The sequence below is a fragment of the Canis lupus genome, chromosome X, assembly GCF_003254725.2.
Source record: "Canis lupus dingo isolate Sandy chromosome X, ASM325472v2, whole genome shotgun sequence".
NCBI lineage: Eukaryota > Metazoa > Chordata > Mammalia > Carnivora > Canidae > Canis > Canis lupus.
In genome coordinates, this window is record NC_064281.1 from 64472017 (window position 1) to 64495036 (window position 23020).

At 38.5% G+C, this 23020-nt stretch overlaps 1 protein-coding gene across 1 annotated transcript; it reads left to right on the forward strand.

Moving 5' to 3' along the window:
* Positions 1 to 13013: 13013 nt before the first annotated feature.
* On the forward strand, positions 13014 to 14573 carry POU3F4 (POU class 3 homeobox 4). Its single transcript, XM_025431855.2, has one exon. It carries the CDS (start codon positions 13083 to 13085, stop codon positions 14166 to 14168), a length of 1086 nt encoding a protein of 361 aa, XP_025287640.1. The 5' UTR covers positions 13014 to 13082; the 3' UTR covers positions 14169 to 14573.
* Positions 14574 to 23020: the final 8447 nt, after the last annotated feature.

The following is a 23020-nucleotide window of genomic DNA, read 5'->3' on the forward strand; positions in this document are numbered from 1 at the left end:
CTCTGAATAGATATAACAAAGAATTTCCATCTGTCCTACTATATAGTGATTTGACAAGAGACAGGTGCTTTACAATGCCATATATAATTTAATAAAGTCATTTAAATCTCCTCATATTTAAAGCAACTTAATGATAAGGACATTAACAGAGTCAGCCACAAACTGCTTCTATACAACCTATTTGTGGTCAAACCACTCATTCTCAGAATACAAATTGAAGGTGCCATTGCCCAGTAGGGGAAGCTATTGGATATTAGAAAATTATGGAAATAGGCTGCAGTTGAAAGAAATCTGAAAAGAAATGATAGTAGGATTAACTCCATTATAAAGTGCCCTGGTTTGTTTTCAGGATATATGTGCATATGCACATAATTTAAAGAAGCATGGTCATTAAGTATCTAGCAAGTGGTTTACAGCATGCCTGGATTAGAATTAAATGTCAAGGTTTTTTTTTTTCTTTCTATTTTTAAATGCTATTTTTAGTTCAGTTACTCCATACAAAGCACTTTCCTGACATATATGCCATTCACAAATGAACAAGAATCTCTCATTTGGTGCAGTACATTACAGTCATGAAAAATTAATTTTCAACTGTGAGAAGTATCTTTGTATATTTTTAATAGAAAAATGGCACTGAAAGCGCTATCAAAAGAAATTGTGTACCTACATTGAAAATGACACCTGTGGATGCAATATCAACTGACTAAAATGACATAAAATGATCACAACCAAGTGACTGAGTAATGATCACTTAACTCAGACAGGACACATAGAACTCCATGCAGAGAACTTGTTTTGGAATTCTATTTCATTTACTTTCCATTTCTACTTAAAAGAACACTTCCGTGAACAGAGTCCTTAAACTTTTAAGTCAGGTTGAAAAACTAGAAATTTGCTCTTTAGAATCTATAGTTCAAAATGCAAATTCCAAAAAAAAAAAAATGTAGGGCTTGCATCATTGCACTATTTAAATTCTCTCAAGCAAGAAAATAGTCATGTACCTAAAGGTCTTCTATCAAAAACAAACAAACAAACAAACAAACAAACGCACTGGGAATTTTTACGATTTGATGTGTAATACACATTGTGGTTTTCATTCTAAGAACATGTGTAAACCAACACTTAGATTATGTAAAAATAACAAAAACCATATTCATCTCCATGCAATTTAGTTTCTTATACTAACATAAGGCAGTGGGGCCAAATTACAGAAAGCATAGTCTACTTTCGTACTGATTTTATCTCCCATCAACGATCTCTGCTGTGTTATATTGCTAGAGTCCAAAATGTTAAAATGTAGCAATTTTTCCAGGCTTTAAATACAAACTTTGTATGTTGAGTTCCCTGCTACTAAGAAAAAGGGGGAAAAAAAGAGGTGTTTGAAAAGTGCATAGCAACAAACCAGAGGCAAAAATTTAAAACAAAACAAATCGGATTTTTAAAAAGTCAACCACTTAGATCAGAACTTAAGATTTTCCTGATCATAACTCCTTAACAACTCTATGAGCATTCATGATTATTCACGTGTTGTGAATTTGAAAACACAAACACAGAACAAAACCTATTTCCTAGACTGAAGCTGAACTTGTTTTCCAGAATTGAAGCCCAAACTTTTGAATTATTTTTCCATAACACCAAATGAAACTGCATTTGAGGTTCATCACATTCAGAATTTACTTATATGTGCTTTTATTTGATTTTTAATTTCTGTTATATTAACAATATGCTAACAAATCAATTTCTTGACATATTTTTATTTGTACTTTTTAAACACTCCCATTATTTCTAATTTAAGAAGAAATGTATTTGAAAAGGTTACTTCTAGCTTAATTTCAGTGCAAACTAGTTTTAGTTTAGAGATATATGCACAACAGAGATACAAACTAAAACATCACAATAATATTACCACAAACATTGGGTTAAGCTTTCAATTTTATTTCAACCTGTATGTTTACATCCTCACTTCCCTCACCCCCACATGACTGTCTCTCCCACTAACAGTTGCATATTTTGTAAAGAGGTATACAATTACTTAAAGCACATTTTATAAAGTTTTAATATGATCTAGTGGCATAAATTTGCACTATTTATAAGCTCTTAATATATTTTAGAAAGTAATATAAAAGTTACTCTGCATAGCAACCAATATTTGAGTCATAGAAATTTGAAGCCATAATGTGTATACTTTTTATATTAATTTGAAACAAATAAAGCATTATTTTCTATGTCACCTATATTTTAAATGTTTTTTTATCTTGATATATCCTTTCCCCAGTACATTTTCAATCATATATTCATATTGTACAACTTCTTGTAACTAGAAGTTCTTATCAGGTACACAATATTCTGACTCCACTACAATCTAAAATGTACTTGGATTGTTTACCTTGTGTCCTTATTACCTACAGCTACAGGGACATTGAAATGAAGTTCTCAGCTCTTTATTAGTAAAAAGCATTGGAAAAATAAATAGACCTCAACAGATATGTTTTTCTGCCTTCCAGTATAAGTGATGTTTGTTGCATGCTCTATGCACTGCAAAGGAGAGGAAGACTTCTTTACCCTGCAAAAGGAAAAGTAAAACATTGAAAAAGGATTTTAATGAAATCATAACATTAAAATAGTTTTATATTAAACCCCACTAATTTTCTAGGTGAAGGCTGTGAAGTAAATGTGAGGAAACATTAAAAAGGAATTGAATTTGCATTCCTTATGCTACAGGCACATGTTTACATGACCTTTAAAACAGAATTAAAGCTGTATCATCAGCAGCTGTAGGGAATTCACATTACTAAAGCAATCAAATCAGAATGCTAAACTAACTATAAAACATAAATTAAACCGATAGAGAATCATCTCAATTCACTAGGTTTACTTGCAATGTACTTCTACACTACTAGTCACTTCAAAGAGTTTGCAGAGCCATCAAATCAAAAATACTCCAGTACATCTGAAAATAATGTCCAGCTAAAAGTATGTGACCTAAGAACACTTTAATCTATCTTTGTCAATAAATCTCCATCATTCATCCAACCTAGCTAATTTGGTGATCATTACTTACTTTCAGCTATTACCTCCAAAAGTAAGCATCATCCCATGAAGACATGTATAACATAGCGGAGATTACGTTTATTTACAAACACGCATCAGAAGAGTTTATAGGGAATCCCTGGGTGGCTCAGCGGTTTCGCGCCTGCCTTCAGTCCAGGCATGATCCTGGAGTCCCGGGATCGAGTCCCACATCGGGCTCCCTGCATGGAGCCTGCTTCTGTCTCTGTGTCTATCATGAATAAATAAACAAAATTTAAAAAAAAAAAAAAAAAAAAGAAGAGTTTATAAAGAATGCTTAAAGGCTAGTGAAATTTAACTGCACTCTCAACTTTATTGTATTGTTCCCCAACATCCCCAGATTTCCAATAACTATATTCTGGTTTCCTTTCATAGCAAGTATAGATATCACAACTTTTAAAATATGGTAGAATGGATAATTAAATATGTCTTTAAATCTAATTGTATGGGATAAGAGTTGCTCTAAGAACATGAAAAGAGAATATTTATAATGTGAGTCATCTCACTAGAAGTGTTTTTAGAAAGCTTGGTCTCTTAATTTCTAGCAGTAAAATCTCAGAAAAAAAATAACTATCTTTACTGAAAAGTTTGTGCATTGTGACTTATTTTTCTTCTCTTTACAGAAATCCAATAAAATTAAAAACATACAGAATATATTTGAAAAGCAGTTGTTCTACTTTGCAGGGTAAGGAAAGGGGACAGAGCTCAAATGCTTCTCTCCATCACTAATGTAAATATTTATACAGGACAAATCTCAGTTCTTTGCAAAGCTATCAACTACCTGTTAAATGAAAACCAAAATTCCACAGCTCTAAACACTCAGATTCTAAAGAGTTGAGATCCAAACTCAGAATTCCAATAATTTTTGAAGGTGATTTACTCACATAGGTATGTTCTTCAATATGCAAATGTTCATCTATGCAATCTCTCTCTCTCTCTCTCTCTCTCTCTCTCTCTTTGTTTCTCTCTCTCTCTCTCTCACACACACACACACACACATCTGTGTCATCCATTTGTTTAGGAGAGAGCTAATGTTTACACCAAGCACCTCAGGAAATGTTTATTTAAAAATAAAATGAGTGCAGGGGTAATTGAATTATAGTTTTGCTGTAAACAGGAACCTCAATCTATTTCTAAAAGTTGAAGTCGTAAGAAAAAATTGGAAGAAAGGAGACAGTTTCATTTTCACTACCATTTTAACAAGTTAAAATGAGTATATAGGATATACATGAGAAATTTGAGTGTTGACATTTAGATTGCCCTAAGCATGTTACCTTAGGGACCCAAGGTTTCTATGGTCCCTGTCAATTGTTTAAAAAAAGAAATTTGCTACTTTTCTTGAAATTTGTTATTTTTAAGGAAAATTAGATAGGTTTAAACCCTGATGCCCTTAATGTGATGTGAGTTAACATTTTAGTGTCTGTGCAAAATATATTAGGGTGACTTTCACCCACCTCCAACCCTCCCATACACACACTTCAAGAAGAGTCATGGGGGTGATGTTCTCCTACATACACCCCCAAGGAAGGATGTCACTGAATCAGAGCTGTGGTAACATATAGCATTTGTCAGTGAAAGGGCTGGGCCTTGTTTCCTGAGAAAGGATTACCTTGAGCACCTCACCTTTGTGCAGGCTACAGAGGGGGACATTGGTTTTAGGACTGTTGAAGGGGACCATCTGTGAAGGGCAGAGCTGCCCAGGGACAAAGATACTCAGCCAGGCTGGCCAGGTCCAGGGAATCCTGAGAGACTAACCACTGCAGGATACCACACTCACACAGCTGCCTTGGTACTGGCTCTTCTAGATCTTCACTCCTTCCCTCCACTTGCAACCAGGGGAATTAGGCCTTGCCTCAATCCCAGGGATCCTGCTCCAAAGAGAGGACTCAAGTAGTGAGAACCAGGAGGCTGCCAAAATAAGCCTCCTTTGCCTGCTGCTTGGCCATTGGAATGGGACCCATTAAGCTTAAAGAATTGTCATCCACCAAATAATCTTAAAATGGGAACCCTTAGCTTAACACTTCTACACCTGTCCTGGCCCAGCCACCTTTATTCAGATACATCTGGGAGGCTAAAGTCAGGTCCAGCCTTTAGGCTTCATGTGTGCATTTTAGTCAGGCTGTCCCTGAGGTGAGAGCTCCTGTTGCTGCCCAAATCACTCATTTTCCTTCTGAGGCCAAGCACTAGGCTTTGGGGACAGCTCCATTATTCTCTATGGCACTGACTTTCTGCAGATTCTGCACTCACAAAATTGACAGTAGGCTAGCCTCTAAGTCATGGCCAGGGGAGGAATAGACCCAGCAATGAGAAAGACTCCTTGAGAGGCTGGGTTCTTTTGATGTGCCCCTGAGCACTTCTACGTTGAAAACAAATTCCATGTCTATGTCTTCCTCTGTGAGATTTCTGTTCATGTCTTTTGCCCATTTCATGATTGGATTGTTTGTTTCTTTGGTGTTGAGTTTAATAAATTCTTTTTTTTTTTTTTTGGTTTCTAATTCTTTTTTTTTTAATAAATTTATTTTTTATTGGTGTTCAATTTACCAACATACAGAATAACACCCAGTGCTCATCCCGTCAAGTGCCCCCCCCCCAGTGCCCGTCACCCATTTACCCCCACCCCGCCCTCCTCCCCTTCCACCACCCCTAGTTCGTTTCCCAGAGTTAGGAGTCTTTATGTTCTGTCTCCCTTTAGATCTTGGAAACTAGCCCTTTATCTGATAAGTCATTTGCAAATGTCTTCTCCCATTCTGTAGGTTGTTTTTGAGTTTTGTTGACTGTATCCTTTGCTGTGCAAAAGCTTCTTATCTTGATGAAGTCCCAATAGTTCATTTTTACTTTTGTTTCTTTTGCCTTCCTGGATGTATCTTGCAAGAAGTTACTGTGGCCAAGTTCAAAAAGGGTGTTGCCTGTGTTCTCCTCTAGGATTTTGATGGAATCTTGTCTCACGTTTAGATCTTTCATACATTTTGAGTTTTTCTTTGTGTATGGTACCCCGATGTTTATAGCAGCAATGTCCACAATAGCCAAACTGTGGAAGGAGCCTCGGTGTCCATCGAAAGATGAATGGATAAAGAAGATGTGGTTTATGTATACAATGGAATATTACTCAGCCATTAGAAACAACAAATACCCACCATTTGCTTCAACGTGGATGGAACTGGAGGGTATTATGCTGAGTGAAGTAAGTCAATCGGAGAAGGACAAACATTGTATGTTCTCATTCATTTGGGGAATATAAATAATAGTGAAAGGGAATATAAGGGAAGGGAGAAGAAATGTGTGGTAAATATCAGAAATTTGAGACAGAACATAAAGACTCCTAACTCTGGGAAACAAACTAGGGGTGGTGGAAGGGGAGGAGGGCGGGGGGTGGGGGTGAATGGGTGACTGACACTGAGGGGGGCACTTGATGGGATGAGCACTGGGTGTTATTCTGCATGTTGGCAAATTGAACACCAATAAAAAATAAACTTATTATTAAAAAAAGAAAGAAAACAAATTCCAAAAGTTCTTGCATTTAAAATACACATGCCCAATGGCTTGTGTTCACAGGCAGCTGGAAACCAAAATATTAGATCAAGTAGATCTGTTTTCTAAGCAGGGGAGCCAAATTGCTTTCCCCAGTTGAAAGTAAGGTAAAGTGCAAGAGAGGGCTCAAAAAATGTTACAAGAGATGGAGATTTTAACAGCCCTCAGGAAACCTACAGTACTCCCCCAAGAATGAACACAACAATCACACCAGAGAAAGCACTAGTATTCTTGTAAAAAAAGAAAAAGTCAAGTTCCCAAAATGTCCTTGCAAAGTGGACTTTTCCCCAAACATGTTAACATGTATCTCTTTCCTTTTTTTTTTTTTCTCACAATTATCAGCCCCCTTCCCTACTCAATCCCTCTAGGAAAAAAATAAAAATTTCTGAATAAAGATAGCAAGTTAAATCTGATCACTTGATCATTTTCAAATGTGGTCTAGTTTTTTGCTCACTTGGGGGGTCTGTAAATTGTAATGTGAGCCCAGAACACTCTGCAGATTATTTACTGAAGGTCTTTTCCTGAAAGGAGCCCGTATTTTGATCTGTAATCAAGTTTCCTGTAGTCCCTTCACCTCACAGGATTACAGAATGCTAGCCATTTCAGTAAATAGTATTACTAAGGAAAGAGCTGGGGGATGGGGGAGGGACAAGAGTGCAAGAAAAACAATCTCAGTTATGAATGAAATCAGAGCATTCTTACAATCTTGCATGTTAAAACCTTAATCCACCCATGAGGGAGAAGTGTTTGTTTTGCAATTTGAGGCATCTCTCTTTACAAAAGTGACTTACAGAAGGTGTCTAAATGTTCAACTAGGTAATTTATTGATATCTTGGATACTGATCCACAGAGTTTAAAGTAATAAATTATCTCTACACTCCCTCTGATCTATCATACAGATGGAACATTTTTCTCTTCTTTAATACTTTCACCATTTCTGACTTTAAGAAAAAATCAAAATAACGATAAAAACCACCACTACAGTTTAAATTTGGAAATACTCTGCTCTTCCATTAAAAAATAAAGTTAATACCACGTGAGGTCTGTATTTTGTAAAATCATCAACTGGGCTTTTCTGAAACTAGGCTCTGTCTAGAGTGCTAAACAAGGGACTGGAAAATGTCCACAAAGACTTCTGGACACCCCAAATCCTAGTACCAGGAAAATGAGAGCCACACAGAGTACCGCACAATAGCTCTGTCTCTATAGAGCTCTTTCCCTGGGAACCTGTAAGATCCGAGTTCACCCATTGACAATGGCAATGGCAAGGGAGGAATTGATCTCAGAAGAGAAACTGAGACTGAATCAAAGGGACTTTGACAACACAGCTGCAGGAGCCAGCATCCTTTCCCTTCGCAGTAAGGGTCTCTATTGTCCTGATCTTTCCTCTAACCATCCTATCACAGCCCCAACCACACAATTCCTCAGCACTTCCCAACTGACAATTGATTTTGTTAGTAAATGACTAATGTTCTTGAAGATTGAGGTATTTGTATTAAATTTCTTCATGATGGAGATTTTATTTTTTAAATTAACCTGTGTCTGCTGCAGCATTCACTGTATGCTATCATCCTTCCCCACTTCCTCTTCCCTTTTCTCTGAAGGTTCTTTTCCTCATGTTCAAGGAGAGCCAATAGAGATCTAAAAAATGAATTAATTGAGCTTGAATCACTATTGGTTAATGTCTATTAACAGTGTATAATTTTTAAAAGATTCTCCCCAGAATATTTTGAGCCCCTTTCCCTTCCCTCCCAACTGTTTGTCAAGAAGAAAGCGGAAGGGAGAAGAAAGAGAAAGGGGAGAAGGAGGGTGGAAAGGAGAAGGACGAGGAATAAAAGAAAAGAAGAGGAGGAGGAGGAAGAAGATAGAGAAGAAGGAGAAGGAGAAAAAGAAATGGTGGAGGAGGACGAAGAAGAACAATAACAACAACAACTGTAAGAGGGCTACAGTAGGCTGGTTCTCTGAAGGGCAACTGTGAGTCACGCTAAAAAACTCTAATGAGCTCAAGGTACATATACCAAGAAAAAAGCTTCTTTCTTTTTTGCTTTCAGAAGCAGTCCAATTGTTTTCCTTCCCTTATGAGCTCCAGGTTATAAAAAAAGAAATTGTGTACTTGTCCCTTTCAAGCCCAATCTAAGTAATCCTATTTCCAAAGTGGACTTGTGTTGAAGATGAAATTGCCAATATTAAGGTCACACCTGTGTGCCATGTCCTACTGTCTGGAAATTCATGCTGTGTTATACACATTCAAATATGGTCCTTTGGACTTCTTTCCTGATCCCCATCCTAACTCCTGTCAGCCTCAGACCACCTCCCCCTCCTGCAACTTGTACAGATAATGAGAATGCTTCATAATCTACATTCATCTATAAAATCTACAAGAGGCATAATCTCCATTTCTGAATGAACCTGAGCATAGACTGCCCAGCTGTGACCATGTTACTGCGCTACCACAGGAGTGCAACTTCAACCACATTAATCTTCTTAATTTCTTTATGAGTCCTTCCTAGCTTTCAGAGTGGCTAGGAATGTCTGGAAAGACACTCAGGAGTTGTTTTGTATCCTTAAATTTTGTGAGGAAGGAGAGTCACAGTGAACTTCCAGCTTACAAATAAATGAATGAACATGTAAATAAATCAAACCAATCTGCCTTGCTTTCAGAAATTAATGAAAATTCCCTCTTAGAAAACAAACACAGTGATGGATAATTTGGGTGTGAAGGCAACCCAAGGAAGAATAAAGTTTGTGCTGTGTGCTGGCATAGCAAGAAACAGAAACCTGTACTTCCTTGCTGGAGATAGGTGTGTGGACTCTCAGTAAAATTACAGTTCCTCCGTTTTTAAGTTGGGCACCCCTTCTAGATGACTTTTAGCTACCTCAACCTTGTAGGGTTGGGCAGTTATTATTATATTCAAACCATAGCTATATCTGTGGTAAATCAGATCTGAGGACCTCGCAGTGGAGTTGAAGATCAGGATGAAAAGAACACCAAGCTGTGCATTTAGCCCAAATACCCAAGAGAACAGGTTATCAGTGGTAACTTTGCATTTAAGGCAAAATCAATCTATGAAAAATAAGTTACAAGCTCTTTGCAACAGTAGCTTCGCATGTACTTATTTCTCTCCCATGTCCAGACGGGGTCGTCTATTGAATGAGGCTCTTTTATTTTGCATGGGGCAGGGGATTTGTGACCATGGTCCCCCCTTTTATTCCTCTCTCTATGGAAACCCAGATCATGGGGAGAAATATGCGAGGCTGAATAAAGAGAAGCCACAGAAAGGAGCGCTTGAGAGCGGCATCTGTTACACTTGGGAAGTTAGACTGACAGGAGAGGGCGAAGGAAACCTCTCCAGCAGATTAGTTAGAGCAGCAAGAATATTTTACTATATGCAGGTATTTTCTTCAAAAAATAAAACATCTTACATGTAAAAGAAGATTCTATTACAGCTGTTAGAGGATAGGACTGCACCTGAATTAGGTAGTGTCCATATTCATGGGAACTATTTTTTTAAAAAGGAAAGAAGGAAGGAAGGAAAGAGGGAAGGAAAGAGAGGGACGAAGGGAAAGAAGAAAAAAGAAGAAAAGGAAAAGAAAGATTATTACTTTTTTTTTTTTTTACTTCTGTCAGAAGCTATTCTTACATTAAAGGACTGCAGAACAAAGGTGTGAAAAACCTGTCGCTAGGTGCAAATACATCCTCCCGAAAGCTGCTCCCTCCCCAGCCTCTGGGCAGGGTCTGAACCGCTTTTGAAAGCCTGGCAAAACTGATTGCCTAGAGTAGAGGCTAAGGGCTAGAGGAAGGTTGATTATAAGAATTCAGGCAAGTCAGAATTGGAAAAAGACCCCCTTTTTTCTCCATGTAAAAGCCTTATAAATTGATAATTGCCTTAACCCCCTAAATGGCTAGACTAAGATTAGTAACTCTTTCACTCAAAGGAAGCTGTGATGGTGGAGGTGGGGAACACAACATTATAACAACATGGCATGATCATAATCTTTTTGCTCTTCTGGTTCCTTCACTGTGTTTCCCTCTGACCTCTAAACTGATGTGAGATAGACTACCAAATGGACCCTTGAACAGGCAGTCTAACAGAGCACCTGAAAACTTTTATTTTTGTATGATTTTAACAAGTACTTTTTTCTTCAGGAAGCAAAAGTTCAGGCACAAATGAGATTGTATCCTTACAAAGGAAGATATACACAGTTGGCAGTTAAAGAAAAGACGTTCTTCTACAGAAAGAGGAGATAGATAAAAGGAAAGGAAGGAAGAAGAGGGGACAGAGGAAGAGAGGGAAAGGAAAAAAAACAATTTCTAGTTTAAAAGCAGATATAATATATATATATATATATATATATATATATATATATTATAATAGGACAACAGCAAAGGAAACCACAATTTCAGTGAGAAAGAGGAGGGGGAGAAGATGGCAAATTATCATCTCTGCCAGTAACTACTAAGTGTTTATCCTTTTTTGTTTTGTTTTGTTTTTAAGAGAGAGGGAAAGAAAGAAATAGATCTCAACCAGATGCCTGGTCTTCCTGCTTAATAGACACAATTTACATTTACCAATATAAATTCCTATCGGTCTCTGCTCTCAATAAGAAATTACTCATTTCACAGGAAATGCATGCTCTTTATCTATATAAAGGAATGGCAGAATAAGCTCACCTTGTTTTTATTTTTTCTCATTTTCTTGCATTTTCTTCAGATCTGTCTTCTTAGAGAAACTAATGCCTTAATGACTTTCTGGTAGCTGCAAGCCTTCTTTTATTTCTGCTAAATATATGAAAATGTATGCAAATTTAAATCAAGCTAAACCTAGGAGCTCTCGCAATATATTTAATGGAATTTCAAACCAATAAGGGAACTCTGATGCAGTCTTCACTAAGTGCAAATATAATTACGCAGCTAGGTTATCTTCAAAATCATGCAATGGAAGGTCATTTTTTTTTTTACTTCAGAAATCCAGCTGGGTATCCCTTGTTTCCTTTTCTCAGCTAGAGCAAATCTAAAGACTTTGCATTTTCACTCCACTCAGCTTACAAGCAATGCCTTTGCGCAGGGCTGTGAAGTACGTGGGACTTGCCCTTTCCTAACTTATAAAAGCTTAGGAGTACAAGTCTTTCTTGTTTCCTCTAAGCAAAATGTGAAAACAGTCCAGTTCTCCCAAGCTGAAAGCAAATCCAAACTGATGGGGATGTGGTGGTGGCGGCAGGGGGTGGGGTGTAGGGGGTGGGGGCGGCTGCGGGCAGGGGGGAGCGGTCCTTAATGCCAAATAGCCTGCCATCTCTCATCTCTCATTTCTTTATTTCTCTGAATTTTCGGAGCACACTAAATGATTCCCATTTACTTCAACTTTTCTGGAATGAAGAGGATAGCAGTGCATGTTATAAACAATTTTCCCAGGGGATGGGTGCGGTAGTCATGAATGTTCTTCACTGTACCTACCCGGAATTGGTCCACTGAATGTTTGGGGTGAGTGTGAGGGAGGGCTGCCTATTTCAGCAAGCATTGCCTCTGAAAAAAGTTCTGGGATCCCTGATGGGAGCTGACATGGAGCAGTAATAAAAACCAAGTCATCCAACTGACCAACTGGATTGGAAGGGAAACTTCAAAATAACTGAATTTTGCCAGTATCACATTAGGTTTTATCACTTTTATCACATAAGATTTTCCCAGAATCTTCTAGTTCTTCATGCCTTAAATAAAAATTTTCAGAAGCTAGATATCTCTTTCTTAGATGCTTTCTGACTTTGGTATTGAGTTTCTTATAAATGATAGAACGAAACAAAACAAGTCGAAATAGTTCTTACTGGAATCATGAACTTCAGTCTGATAGATCTAAGGTCCTATCAAAGGGTTTCCTTTGCTCAAAGTTTGCAGCAAGATTTGGTTTTGCAGTCCTCTGCACAGAACTAACCCAGAACGCTAAATGAATTTGATAAAAATCCCAATCCATTAAAATCTAGTTGATATTTAAACTGGTTATATTGTTTTAATATATTTTTCTTTCTCTATTTCGGTTAATATAAATAATACAAAAGGAATTCTAAAACCATTTTTCTACCTCACCTCCTATCCACCCCCCCAAAACACAAACACAGTTTCCTCTTATACTTCCCCCTCCGCTACAAATATCCACGCAGCCAGGGGTGGGGGTGGGGTGTGTGGGGGTGGGGGCTAACCAAATGAGCCGCCGCCACTCAGCGCCAGGCAGCCAATGGAGCCGAAAGATTGATTTACTTCCTGCTCGGGTCTCACTGAAACTCTAGTGCTTCACCAGCCTAATTTGGAAAGTTAGCCCGGCCTCCCGTGCCTCCATTGGCCGAGCCCACGGCTGGCCAGGCCAAGAAGAGTTACAATTGGCCACAGAGCGTGCCGGTAACTCTCTCGCTGCTTTGGCTCCCCGCGCACCGTAGATGTCAAAGGCTGAAGCTGCTCCCTTTGCCACATTATAACTAGTAGGGGATCCTCATCGACCATGGCCACAGCTGCCTCGAATCCCTACAGCATTCTCAGTTCTAGCTCCCTAGTCCATGCGGACTCCTCGGGTATGCAGCAGGGGAGTCCTTTCCGAAACCCTCAGAAACTTCTCCAAAGTGATTACTTGCAGGGAGTTCCTAGCAATGGGCATCCTCTCGGGCATCATTGGGTGACCAGTCTGGGCGATGGAGGCCCATGGTCCTCCACACTGGCCACCAACCCTCTGGACCAGCAGGACGTGAAGCCCGGGCGCGAAGATCTACAGCTGGGTGCGATCATCCATCACCGCTCACCGCACGTCGCTCACCACTCTCCGCACACTAACCACCCGAATGCCTGGGGGGCTAACCCAGCTCCGAACCCGTCCATCACGTCCAGCGGCCAACCCCTTAACGTGTACTCGCAGCCTGGCTTCACAGTGAGTGGCATGCTGGAGCACGGAGGGCTCACCCCACCACCAGGCTCTGCCTCTGCACAGAGCCTACACCCCGTGCTCCGGGATCCCCCAGACCACAGCGATCTAGGCTCGCACCACTGCCAGGACCACTCAGACGAGGAGACACCAACCTCGGATGAGTTGGAACAGTTCGCCAAACAGTTCAAACAAAGAAGAATCAAGTTGGGCTTCACGCAAGCCGATGTGGGGCTGGCGCTGGGCACACTGTATGGCAACGTGTTCTCACAGACCACTATCTGCAGGTTCGAGGCCTTGCAGCTGAGCTTCAAGAACATGTGCAAGCTGAAGCCGCTGTTGAACAAGTGGCTGGAAGAGGCCGATTCGTCCACGGGGAGCCCGACCAGCATTGACAAAATCGCCGCTCAGGGCCGTAAGCGCAAGAAGCGAACCTCCATCGAGGTGAGTGTCAAGGGCGTTCTGGAAACGCATTTCCTCAAGTGTCCCAAGCCTGCGGCGCAGGAGATTTCCTCGCTGGCAGACAGCCTTCAGTTGGAGAAAGAAGTGGTGCGTGTCTGGTTCTGTAATCGAAGACAGAAAGAGAAAAGAATGACTCCACCAGGGGATCAGCAGCCACATGAGGTTTATTCGCACACGGTGAAAACAGACACGTCCTGCCGCGATCTCTGACTGCAGGAAGCAAGAAAGTGGCCGGCCGCTCTGGGAGCAGCGCGGAATTCTCTCTCTCCCACTCTCTTCCTTTTACTTCAGCTTTATTATTGCTATCTAGAGACATGGCAATATCTAGATATCTAGATAGGGCTCTCTCTCCCCAGTCTTTTTTTTTTTCCTTTCTTTCTTACATTTTTTTTTTCCAAAATAAGGGATTCTAACTTATATTAAGAAAGGAAACACACTCACACAGGCATCCAGGCTTCTCAACGCTGATACACAGTTGCGTTAAGCAGTCCAGGCAGGAAACTCCTATATGCTGCCGCCTGGGCAACTGCTTCCTCCAACCTTCTCTGCTGATCAATACATATTGTTTATTTTGAGTAAGGTCTGTTTGGTTGCTCCTCTCTTGGAAGAACAAGGAGTGGGGTAACGTGGGGGTGGGGTAAAGATAGGGGAGGGGGGTGGGACGACAGATGTGTGCCTCTGAATAACCTTACAGCGCCTTGGTTATAGCAGCCGTATTTCAGGTGAAATCTGTTTTACAATAGACTAGTTTTGCATTTTTTTAAAACTTCTATAGCGTTTCTTAATGTCTGCGGTGTTTTACTACAAGCTGTACACAATATTTGTGAGATAATTTGTATCTAATCGGCCACGTTACTATTGCTATTATGATTATTCCTTCATTGAGCTGATGGTTTTCTAATTACTTAAAAATGGGAAGGGGGTGGTAGGAGGGGAAGAGATATCTACCCATCCACTTACTCCCTACCCTAAATCTGTATGGAGAGGAGAGGTACAATGAAGAGAGTTGTTGATGATGATAGTGGAATATATATATAATTTTTTTCAGAGGGCAGAGTGTCTAGATAAGCAGAATACGCAAGTCGATTGGGTTTGCAAAGTACCGCTAAGTAGGAGAGGCGATCTCGAAGGCTTCCACAGAGCAATCTGGGCGCCTGCGAAGGATTTGCCGGTGGCGCCCAACAAAAGAGGTTGGCCTGGGGAGCTAAGAGAGCTCTATACCTACCCAGATCGGGAATGCCTGCACTCAGAGCTCCCCACTGGCCCCTTGCCTCACCAAGACCGCCAACAAGATCCCACCTCCGCTTTCCTAGGCATAGTACTGCCTTCACACAAGATTGCTTTCTCTGGAGACGAGGACCCCACTGATGCTGGCGACAGGCTGTGTCAGTGCCTCCCATTTCAGTTCACAACCAGTTCGCTGCTTGCTCCCTGAGTGAGAAACCGTCGGGGAGGGGTGGCGAGTGGGGTGGTATACAGGTGCTCTCTGCTTCCCACAGAATGAAAACTAAATGATTGGCAAAGGTTACAAGGATTCGTACCACCTCCTCTCCCGTATATACATATCCTTGTCTCCAAGTGGGCTCATGGGAAGCGTCTCCACGCCTCGGACAAGCACAACTGGTAGAAGCCCACAGCGATGATTAAGCAGATAGAGAGCCCCCCGGGCGGCTGGGTTTCTGTTTTTGTTTGTTTGTTTTTGATTTTGATTTTTAATCTGTGTGTGAGTCTGTGCGTGAGTGCGCGTGCAAATGTGTGTGTGTGTGTGTGTGTGTAGATAGCTGTGTGTATTGTATTACTATTTACAATGAAACAAAAACTGCATAAAATCTCCTTAGGCTGTGTAGAGATCCAAAAAATATGCACTCGCGGAGGCTTTATTGCTAGCTCTCATGTCTACACGCCAAGTCCACAGGGACACCTCATTCTCAATGAGCACACAGGAGCAGGGCTGGCCAAGCACCCAACACCCAGACACAGCCCACCAGTCCTGGCTCTGGGCTCTGCACTACTGGGCTGGCTGCCTGGACCAGCCTTCAGGTGCAGCTTCGGTAGACAAAGCTTCAAACTACCTAAGGACCAAAAAGCCTAGAGCCCCTTGTGAAGGTGCGCTAGTATGGGCTGCCAGGCCTCTGGTCCACCACACTGTGTCTCCCCCAGCTGCAGTTTGAAGGATATGTGTTAACTCAAATCTTGGACCTTTTTTTATTTTTTGTCAAGACTCTGCATTCTGTTGGTAATTGGGTTTTCGTTCTGGAATTTTTTTGTTTGTTTTCCACACTGAGTTGTTAGGGTTTTCTTGCTTGTTTCAATTTTTTTCTTTTTCAGTTAACTGCTATGGTTCAAACCTGAGTTAACCCAAATATTTCTGCCGACTTTATAATTGTACAGTTTTGTATATTAAACGTTTTTGAAGTTATTAATTTAAAGAAAGAACATTTAGTTTATTCATTTAGTAACTGATGTATAATAAACACTATTTTCATTAAGAGTTGCTTTTTCAACTATTTTATTCAAATTGCCTATTGCAATTGCCAGCAATTATTTATTTTCAATAAATTCTGCATTGTGTTTAAAAGAAAACTCAAAGATTAGTTGGGTGTCAAAAAGAAAACAATTTGCTGTAATGTTTGATGTGAACAGTTTTAGTCAAGGGGTTTATATTGACTCAATATTTTATTGTTGTAAAAGATTTAAAATAAAACATTTAAATAAACAATTTTTCCAAAAAAAAATGCATTGTTTTTTTTTCTTTCTTCCTTTTTTTATTGTGTGGTGGGTGAAGTGAAGCATTTAAATAGAGGCACATTTCTGGTGAGCAGGGCATCTGCTCTGCTTCAGGTTAGAAGTCATTAGTCATTGTTTTGATTCTTGATTCTCCCTCTGACTTCTGGCCTTTTGTACACTCACATACACAGTGCAGCCTATTATCCTGAACATGCCCATGCTCACGCAAAACACACCCTAAATGGTGGGAAATGGTATGGGGAAACCTGGTGGGATAGGGGTTTATTTCAGGAGATGCTATATTAATGTTCTCTGAAAGGAGTGTGTCTGTCTCTAGTGTAGGAGACAGCCACTTCTCTGAAACTGCCCCCGCAAAAAAATAAAAAAATAAAAATAAAAAATAAATAAATAAATAAATAAACTGGACCCAGACTTTTGCTGAGGCTTTCATCTCGCTTCCTTTCAACTATTCCTCTTCTTCTGGTTTGGGACCAGTACCCTTCTGGTAGATGAAACCTCATTCCTCTGATGAAGGATGAAAAGATGACAAAATATAAAAAGTGCCCTCCTTCTTAAGGCTCCCTCAGGGCCCCAAAACCCTGATAAACTCTTGTCCAGTTAGTGTTGCCCACTAAAGCTGAATTCTGTTTATTCCTATATGACTTTGGGAGGAAGAAAAAAATCATTAGACAGAGACATTTGTAGGAGAAGTTTAATTTATTCTTCTTTTCCCATTCCTATGTACCATTTCAACTTTGTTATTTTGTCACAAGACTCTCCATAAAATAAGGGACAGTTACTTATAGTGAGGAGTGAGGAGTAATTAACTAAATCAGAAGCAGCTATGTTTTACGGATTTGTATTTACACACAAGACTTATCCAACTTTTTGTTTTAGTAAATGCATATCAAGCAGTAGACATTTAATTATATCTTTCCAACAGTAAAATCCTTCTCAATTCAATATTCTGAAATGTTTTTGTTAGACAAAGCATAATCATTTAATAATTTTAATAGGTCAGGATTATCACATGTAATGTCCTGCATTTTTTAGATTGCCTAATTATTTACAGCTGCACTGTGCACAATGCACATGTGAGTGTTGTTAATAAAATATGCTACATGTTCTTCGTATGCCCATAGGCATATCTCTCTTTATAAATAATAGTGATTTTATAGAGATGTGTCTACAATCACAAAACACACAGTCTTAAAACTGTTGGCTCTATTTCTGTTCATAACAAACAACTTCTTTCTCTTTCCATATCCTACACAATTTTTGAATTGATTAAAAAGGTATAGCTTTTCTCATTAAGGTACACAGAAACCAACTAGCAATGTATTCTACAGTTTTTAATGGGACCACAAGCAGATATTTTAGGGGATAGTTATATAAACTAATAGATGTAGATATCTGTCAGTATTCATCAATATTTTACTATGTATTAATGATAGATATATTTTATAAATATTTACAAGACTTACTTCTTTTACTGACTGTTTTCTTTTTCTTAAAATATAACTAAGGCCTAATTGGCTTTTATGATGACCTCTTTATCAACCTTGTTATATCATTAACAACATTTTCATTAAAATTCAGGGGATGTTGGTGCCTCTGCCTAGGACTTTCTTTGTATTGAGGTTGCTGCCATCCCATTCCCAACCAAAGCTGTTGTAGGAAAAGTAGCTTTGGCCTCAATTTCTCTTAGGCCTTCTCTTCTATAATAAGAATTGGTGGGTTTCAAAAGAATAATATTAATGGGCGAAGGTATAAGTTTCATCCCTATCACCTGATAAGAACAATAGAAAATTAAGAGATTGTGAAGGGAGTGAGATTTTGGAAGGGGTAAGATGTGAAAAGAGTGAGTATTTAGATGCTACAGATATTTTAACAAAGTCTAATATGTGAATCAAGTATATGTTTGTATGTAGACATGATTGTCTATATGGCTGTGGCTCTCTGTATGCATAACAAAAGGTAAATAGATTACTAACCTCCAGCCTGTATCCTTTCAACAATAAAAGAAGAGAAATATTATTTCTGGGAATTGGTTTCTTGTCTTTAAAAAGAAAAGGGTAGGGGAAACTATTGTCTACATTAGCACATGAGCTGTGTTTGTCTTCAATAAAATCAAACACTGTTCCCTTGGAAATATTTAGCATTCAGATATTTCCCTTGCTCCCAAGTCAGGATGCTGTTGTTGCTTTAATTGCCTGTGGGCTGTAAGTAGAAACATAAATTTCTGTTTTTACTTAAAATATGTTTTACAGTAAGGAGGGAGGAAAAGAAAGGGAGAATGGATTAATGAAAAATGATTAGAGGTTAAAACATAGTTTTCCCAAAACAAGAATGCATTTTTTTCTACCTGTCATATTCTTTTAAAGACACATATGGAACTTCAAGATTGTGGAAATTATTTCTAAGAATTGGCATTTAAAAATCCAGAAATATAGCCCTTTCAAAAAGTTTTTAAATGAGGAAAAAGTAAAGATGCAAAGCACTACCATGTAAATTAATATCACTTGCACTAATCCATTCTGTAAAATAAAGGATAGAATATTTTTTATACATGCCCCCAAATAATAGTTTTAAAATATCAATCCTCCAAGTTACTCATTTACAGATGTTAATTTTTAAAGCATTAGGAAAAGTGAATATAAAATATATTTGAAATCAATTTTTAAATGTTTTTTTTTAAATAAGATGAAATAAAGTACGTTTTCTTAAGAGCACTTCTGGTGGAACATTTCTAAAATTAAAGGATTATTTAAAAGAATTCAGTCTTGAAAAAGAAATCCAGTTAACTTAGACGTGCAAGAACCTAGATTGTTGTTTCTATAAACAGAATCCACAAAATTAAACCCTTGTGCTTTCCAGTTAAAAAATACATTAGCTCATTATGCTTTCTTTCATAAATATGAGTATGGAACTTTTACCTATTCACACATGATCTAACTCACTAGCTAGAACACTGGGCTTCTTCACAACCTTATTTGTTATCAAGGAGGATTTAATATAAGATGGGTTCATCCTGGATGACTTCCAAGGGGGCTTGTTTGCTCTAAGGGAGAGAATTATGAGACAGCTGGCTTTTGGGTGAAACTCTACAGTATTATATATAGACACCTACTCACAACTGTAAGTAGGTGTCTCTACCTACACTTCTTCTATCTTTACCACTCCCACCTCCCCCGTCTTCTATCCTTACACTTCCATACTAACAGGGTGATGTAATGGACAGCAGGCTGTTCTCAAAGACAAGAAAAACACCAACTCATTAACCAATTCATTAGGTATGTTTTTTCATCTCTCCAGCTACTCAGTTTCCACACTATTCTGGTATAGCCAATTGAAAAGACAAAAAAAATCATTCTATCAACTCCTGGTTTTAATTATATAATGTCAAAAAATCTAGTTTGAGCCATCCTCCCCCAAAACCTGATACATGTACACTGAATTGACTGCTTTCATTATCATCTTGTAAATAATGTCTGTTATATCAGCATCTTGGGCAGAAGGGGGGTGATGTAAACATTTTTCATATTGCTTGCTTCTCATCTTACCCAATTATTTTTCACATACTGGAGAATCCCATTATAATGTGGCTGATTATCTCCTAGATTTGACCAGATTCGAGACCAGCCTTTGCTCTGCTCCCTTTCACAGATATGAAAAAGCCTACTATAAAAGTGTACTTGGAAAGTGGGTGTTGTATTCCCCCTAGACCAATATTAAAGAGTGGTTTGTTCCACAGAATTTATATCTAGCAAAGGATTGTCCCTTCCATAGTATTTGCAATCTGAGCAGAGAAAACCATACACATACCCACACCACCTGCTAAGATCACTGTTTGATATCATATTTTGAAAGCACAGAAAGTAGAAGGCTATGTACCAAGGGTAGTTGTTAATTGGGCTTCAAATGGCATATGATCTCAAACTGCAGGAAAAAACAGCTGTGTGAGTGGATTCATTGCACAGAATAATACCATTTTTCTTAATGTTTTACTATTCACAGTGTACTTGCAGAGGTGTTGGTAGTGTTCATCTTTAAAATCAGTTTTTTTTCTTTATTGCCACAGGTGTACACATATATACATATATGGAAAAGGTCAGAATCAAAGACATAAGTATGTCTTGAACCTGTGGTGACTCAGGAAAAGAACAGAAAAAAATAATATTTGTGAGATTTATTGGCATAATCAGGAACTTTGCTTGTTCAAAACAATGCACAATAGCCACTGTTAAGGGATAGGGATTGACATGCTCAACAGCGAGCAGCAATTTTCTTTCCTTTTTTAAATTTTTAACAATTTTTTAGCAATTTTCTACAAGTGAATTATTTTATTACAGGAAGAAGAGCTGAATGCGTTTACACTAAATTTTTGAATGCTGAACCTTTGGGGTGGAAGTGGTTGAAATTCTAGATAAACATATTTTCTTTAATCACTTTCATTTTCTATGTTATATCCTGGCAGGGAAAATCCAAACTTCCCTTGATTTTACATTAAAACTAAAACTAAAGTAAAATTTCAAAGTACCTCTTTCATCCACCTTGAGTCTTCCCTCTATCATTGTCCATGGTGGAATAGACATTGTTGGCTCTATGGCTGTTTTCCATTGGCTTCCTTAGGGCAGCTCTAAGGAAGCTGGTATGGAACGGATTGCAAGACAAAGGGCTTGCTGCCCCCTCCCCCCCCCCAGAACTCCAGTCTCTCACCTACAGTGGAAGTTCAAGTTCTATATTCTCTTCCACCCCTTAGTGCTCTGCTTCTGCATGTGCTGGTTTGATGCCTTCTGCTGAATTAGAAAACTAACTAGCTTTGTTTTGTTTTCAGTGGATGACAATTGTGTCTACAACTGGATAATTTTTAAATTGCTGATTTAAAATAATTTTATTTTTTGGAGACTTCTCTCTTTATCTGATTTGTATTTTGTACTGTATTTATGCATGATTTAGAGAACTTGCAGATAGAAGAATTTAAATAAAGGCAGTAATATTTTCAATTTATGCACTACCTTTCCTCCTTAAAGATCCCTAGGCACTTTAGAAATGATGTATACAATATACTCTGCAACAATCAATATGCAAATCACAACAGAATGACCACTTCAGGCCACATAAAATGACCACACTCCGTCCAGGCAAAACCTCATTAATATCAATAGGAGTTTTGTGCACAACTGAAGGGCAGTCAGTATATGCCATGGGTCTTATTCATTGCCATGTAAGAATATGAAAAGTCCATGGTCTCTTATCACAAAGGAATAAAGTCTTACATTTTAATGTCATCATATTTGAAGAAAAAAGGCAAAAGGAATTCACATATATTAGATAATTGTTGCTTAAATTTATCTTTGAGCCTTTTGGAGAAAAATGTTACTTGGTAACTCAAAAACCTGTGATACTTAAAAGTAATTGTGCATAATATTTTTAAATTAAAATTGGTACAAACATCTGTAGAAAAAAAGCTTAAATGGAAAAACTTTAAACTTACAGTCTGCTGGTTGTTTCTAATTACACATACACACAAACACACACAGAGAAAGCACACACACTGGACTTTTTAAAGTAACCATTGAAACTTCTTAAGCTAATAATAACCATGCAAGTAACTCCTCTCACCCCCTACTAACACCACCCAGTCTGCATTTTGTGAAAATGAATACGCTGTTCAGTCGAAGGGGGTGGATTCAGTATGTTTTACATGTATTAAGGTAAATGGGGCTTTCAGGACAAGAGACCCTTAATACTCTAATAGAGAATAATTTATTTTCTGGCTCACTTTTAACCCTTTGGACTATGGGGATATGTGATACAAATTGGAGCTCCTCTTCAGTGTAAGTGGTGCCAACTATATGCTATCATTACCTTTTGATGATATGCAAGCAGTTTTAACAAAATTCTGGAAAACACATAAAAAAAATCAACCTACCTGTAATGAGGCTGAGTATTTATTGGAAAATATTTGTTGATCTAATCTCTTTGTGCCTGCTTTGACCCTGTTCCATGCCTCGGGCTGTCAGAATTGTGCAGTCCCTATTCAAAGCTCAATGTCAAATTAAAAAGTGAGGAGAATGGAGCAGCATAATAATAGCTTAAAGCTATTCTCCACCTTCCCATAAACAAACATATGAATTTCAAAACCCAGTATTTTTTGCCAAATGAATATATTCAGATTTTAGATGTCAGTTGTAGAATAAAAATAGCTACAACATCCAATTTAACAAGTATGTTTATTGAGTGCATACCAGCAGTATGCAGGGCATTATTGGGCTAGAATGTAAAAGGTATGTAGTAAGGTATGGAGCTTGTTTTGAGGAGCTAACAATCCC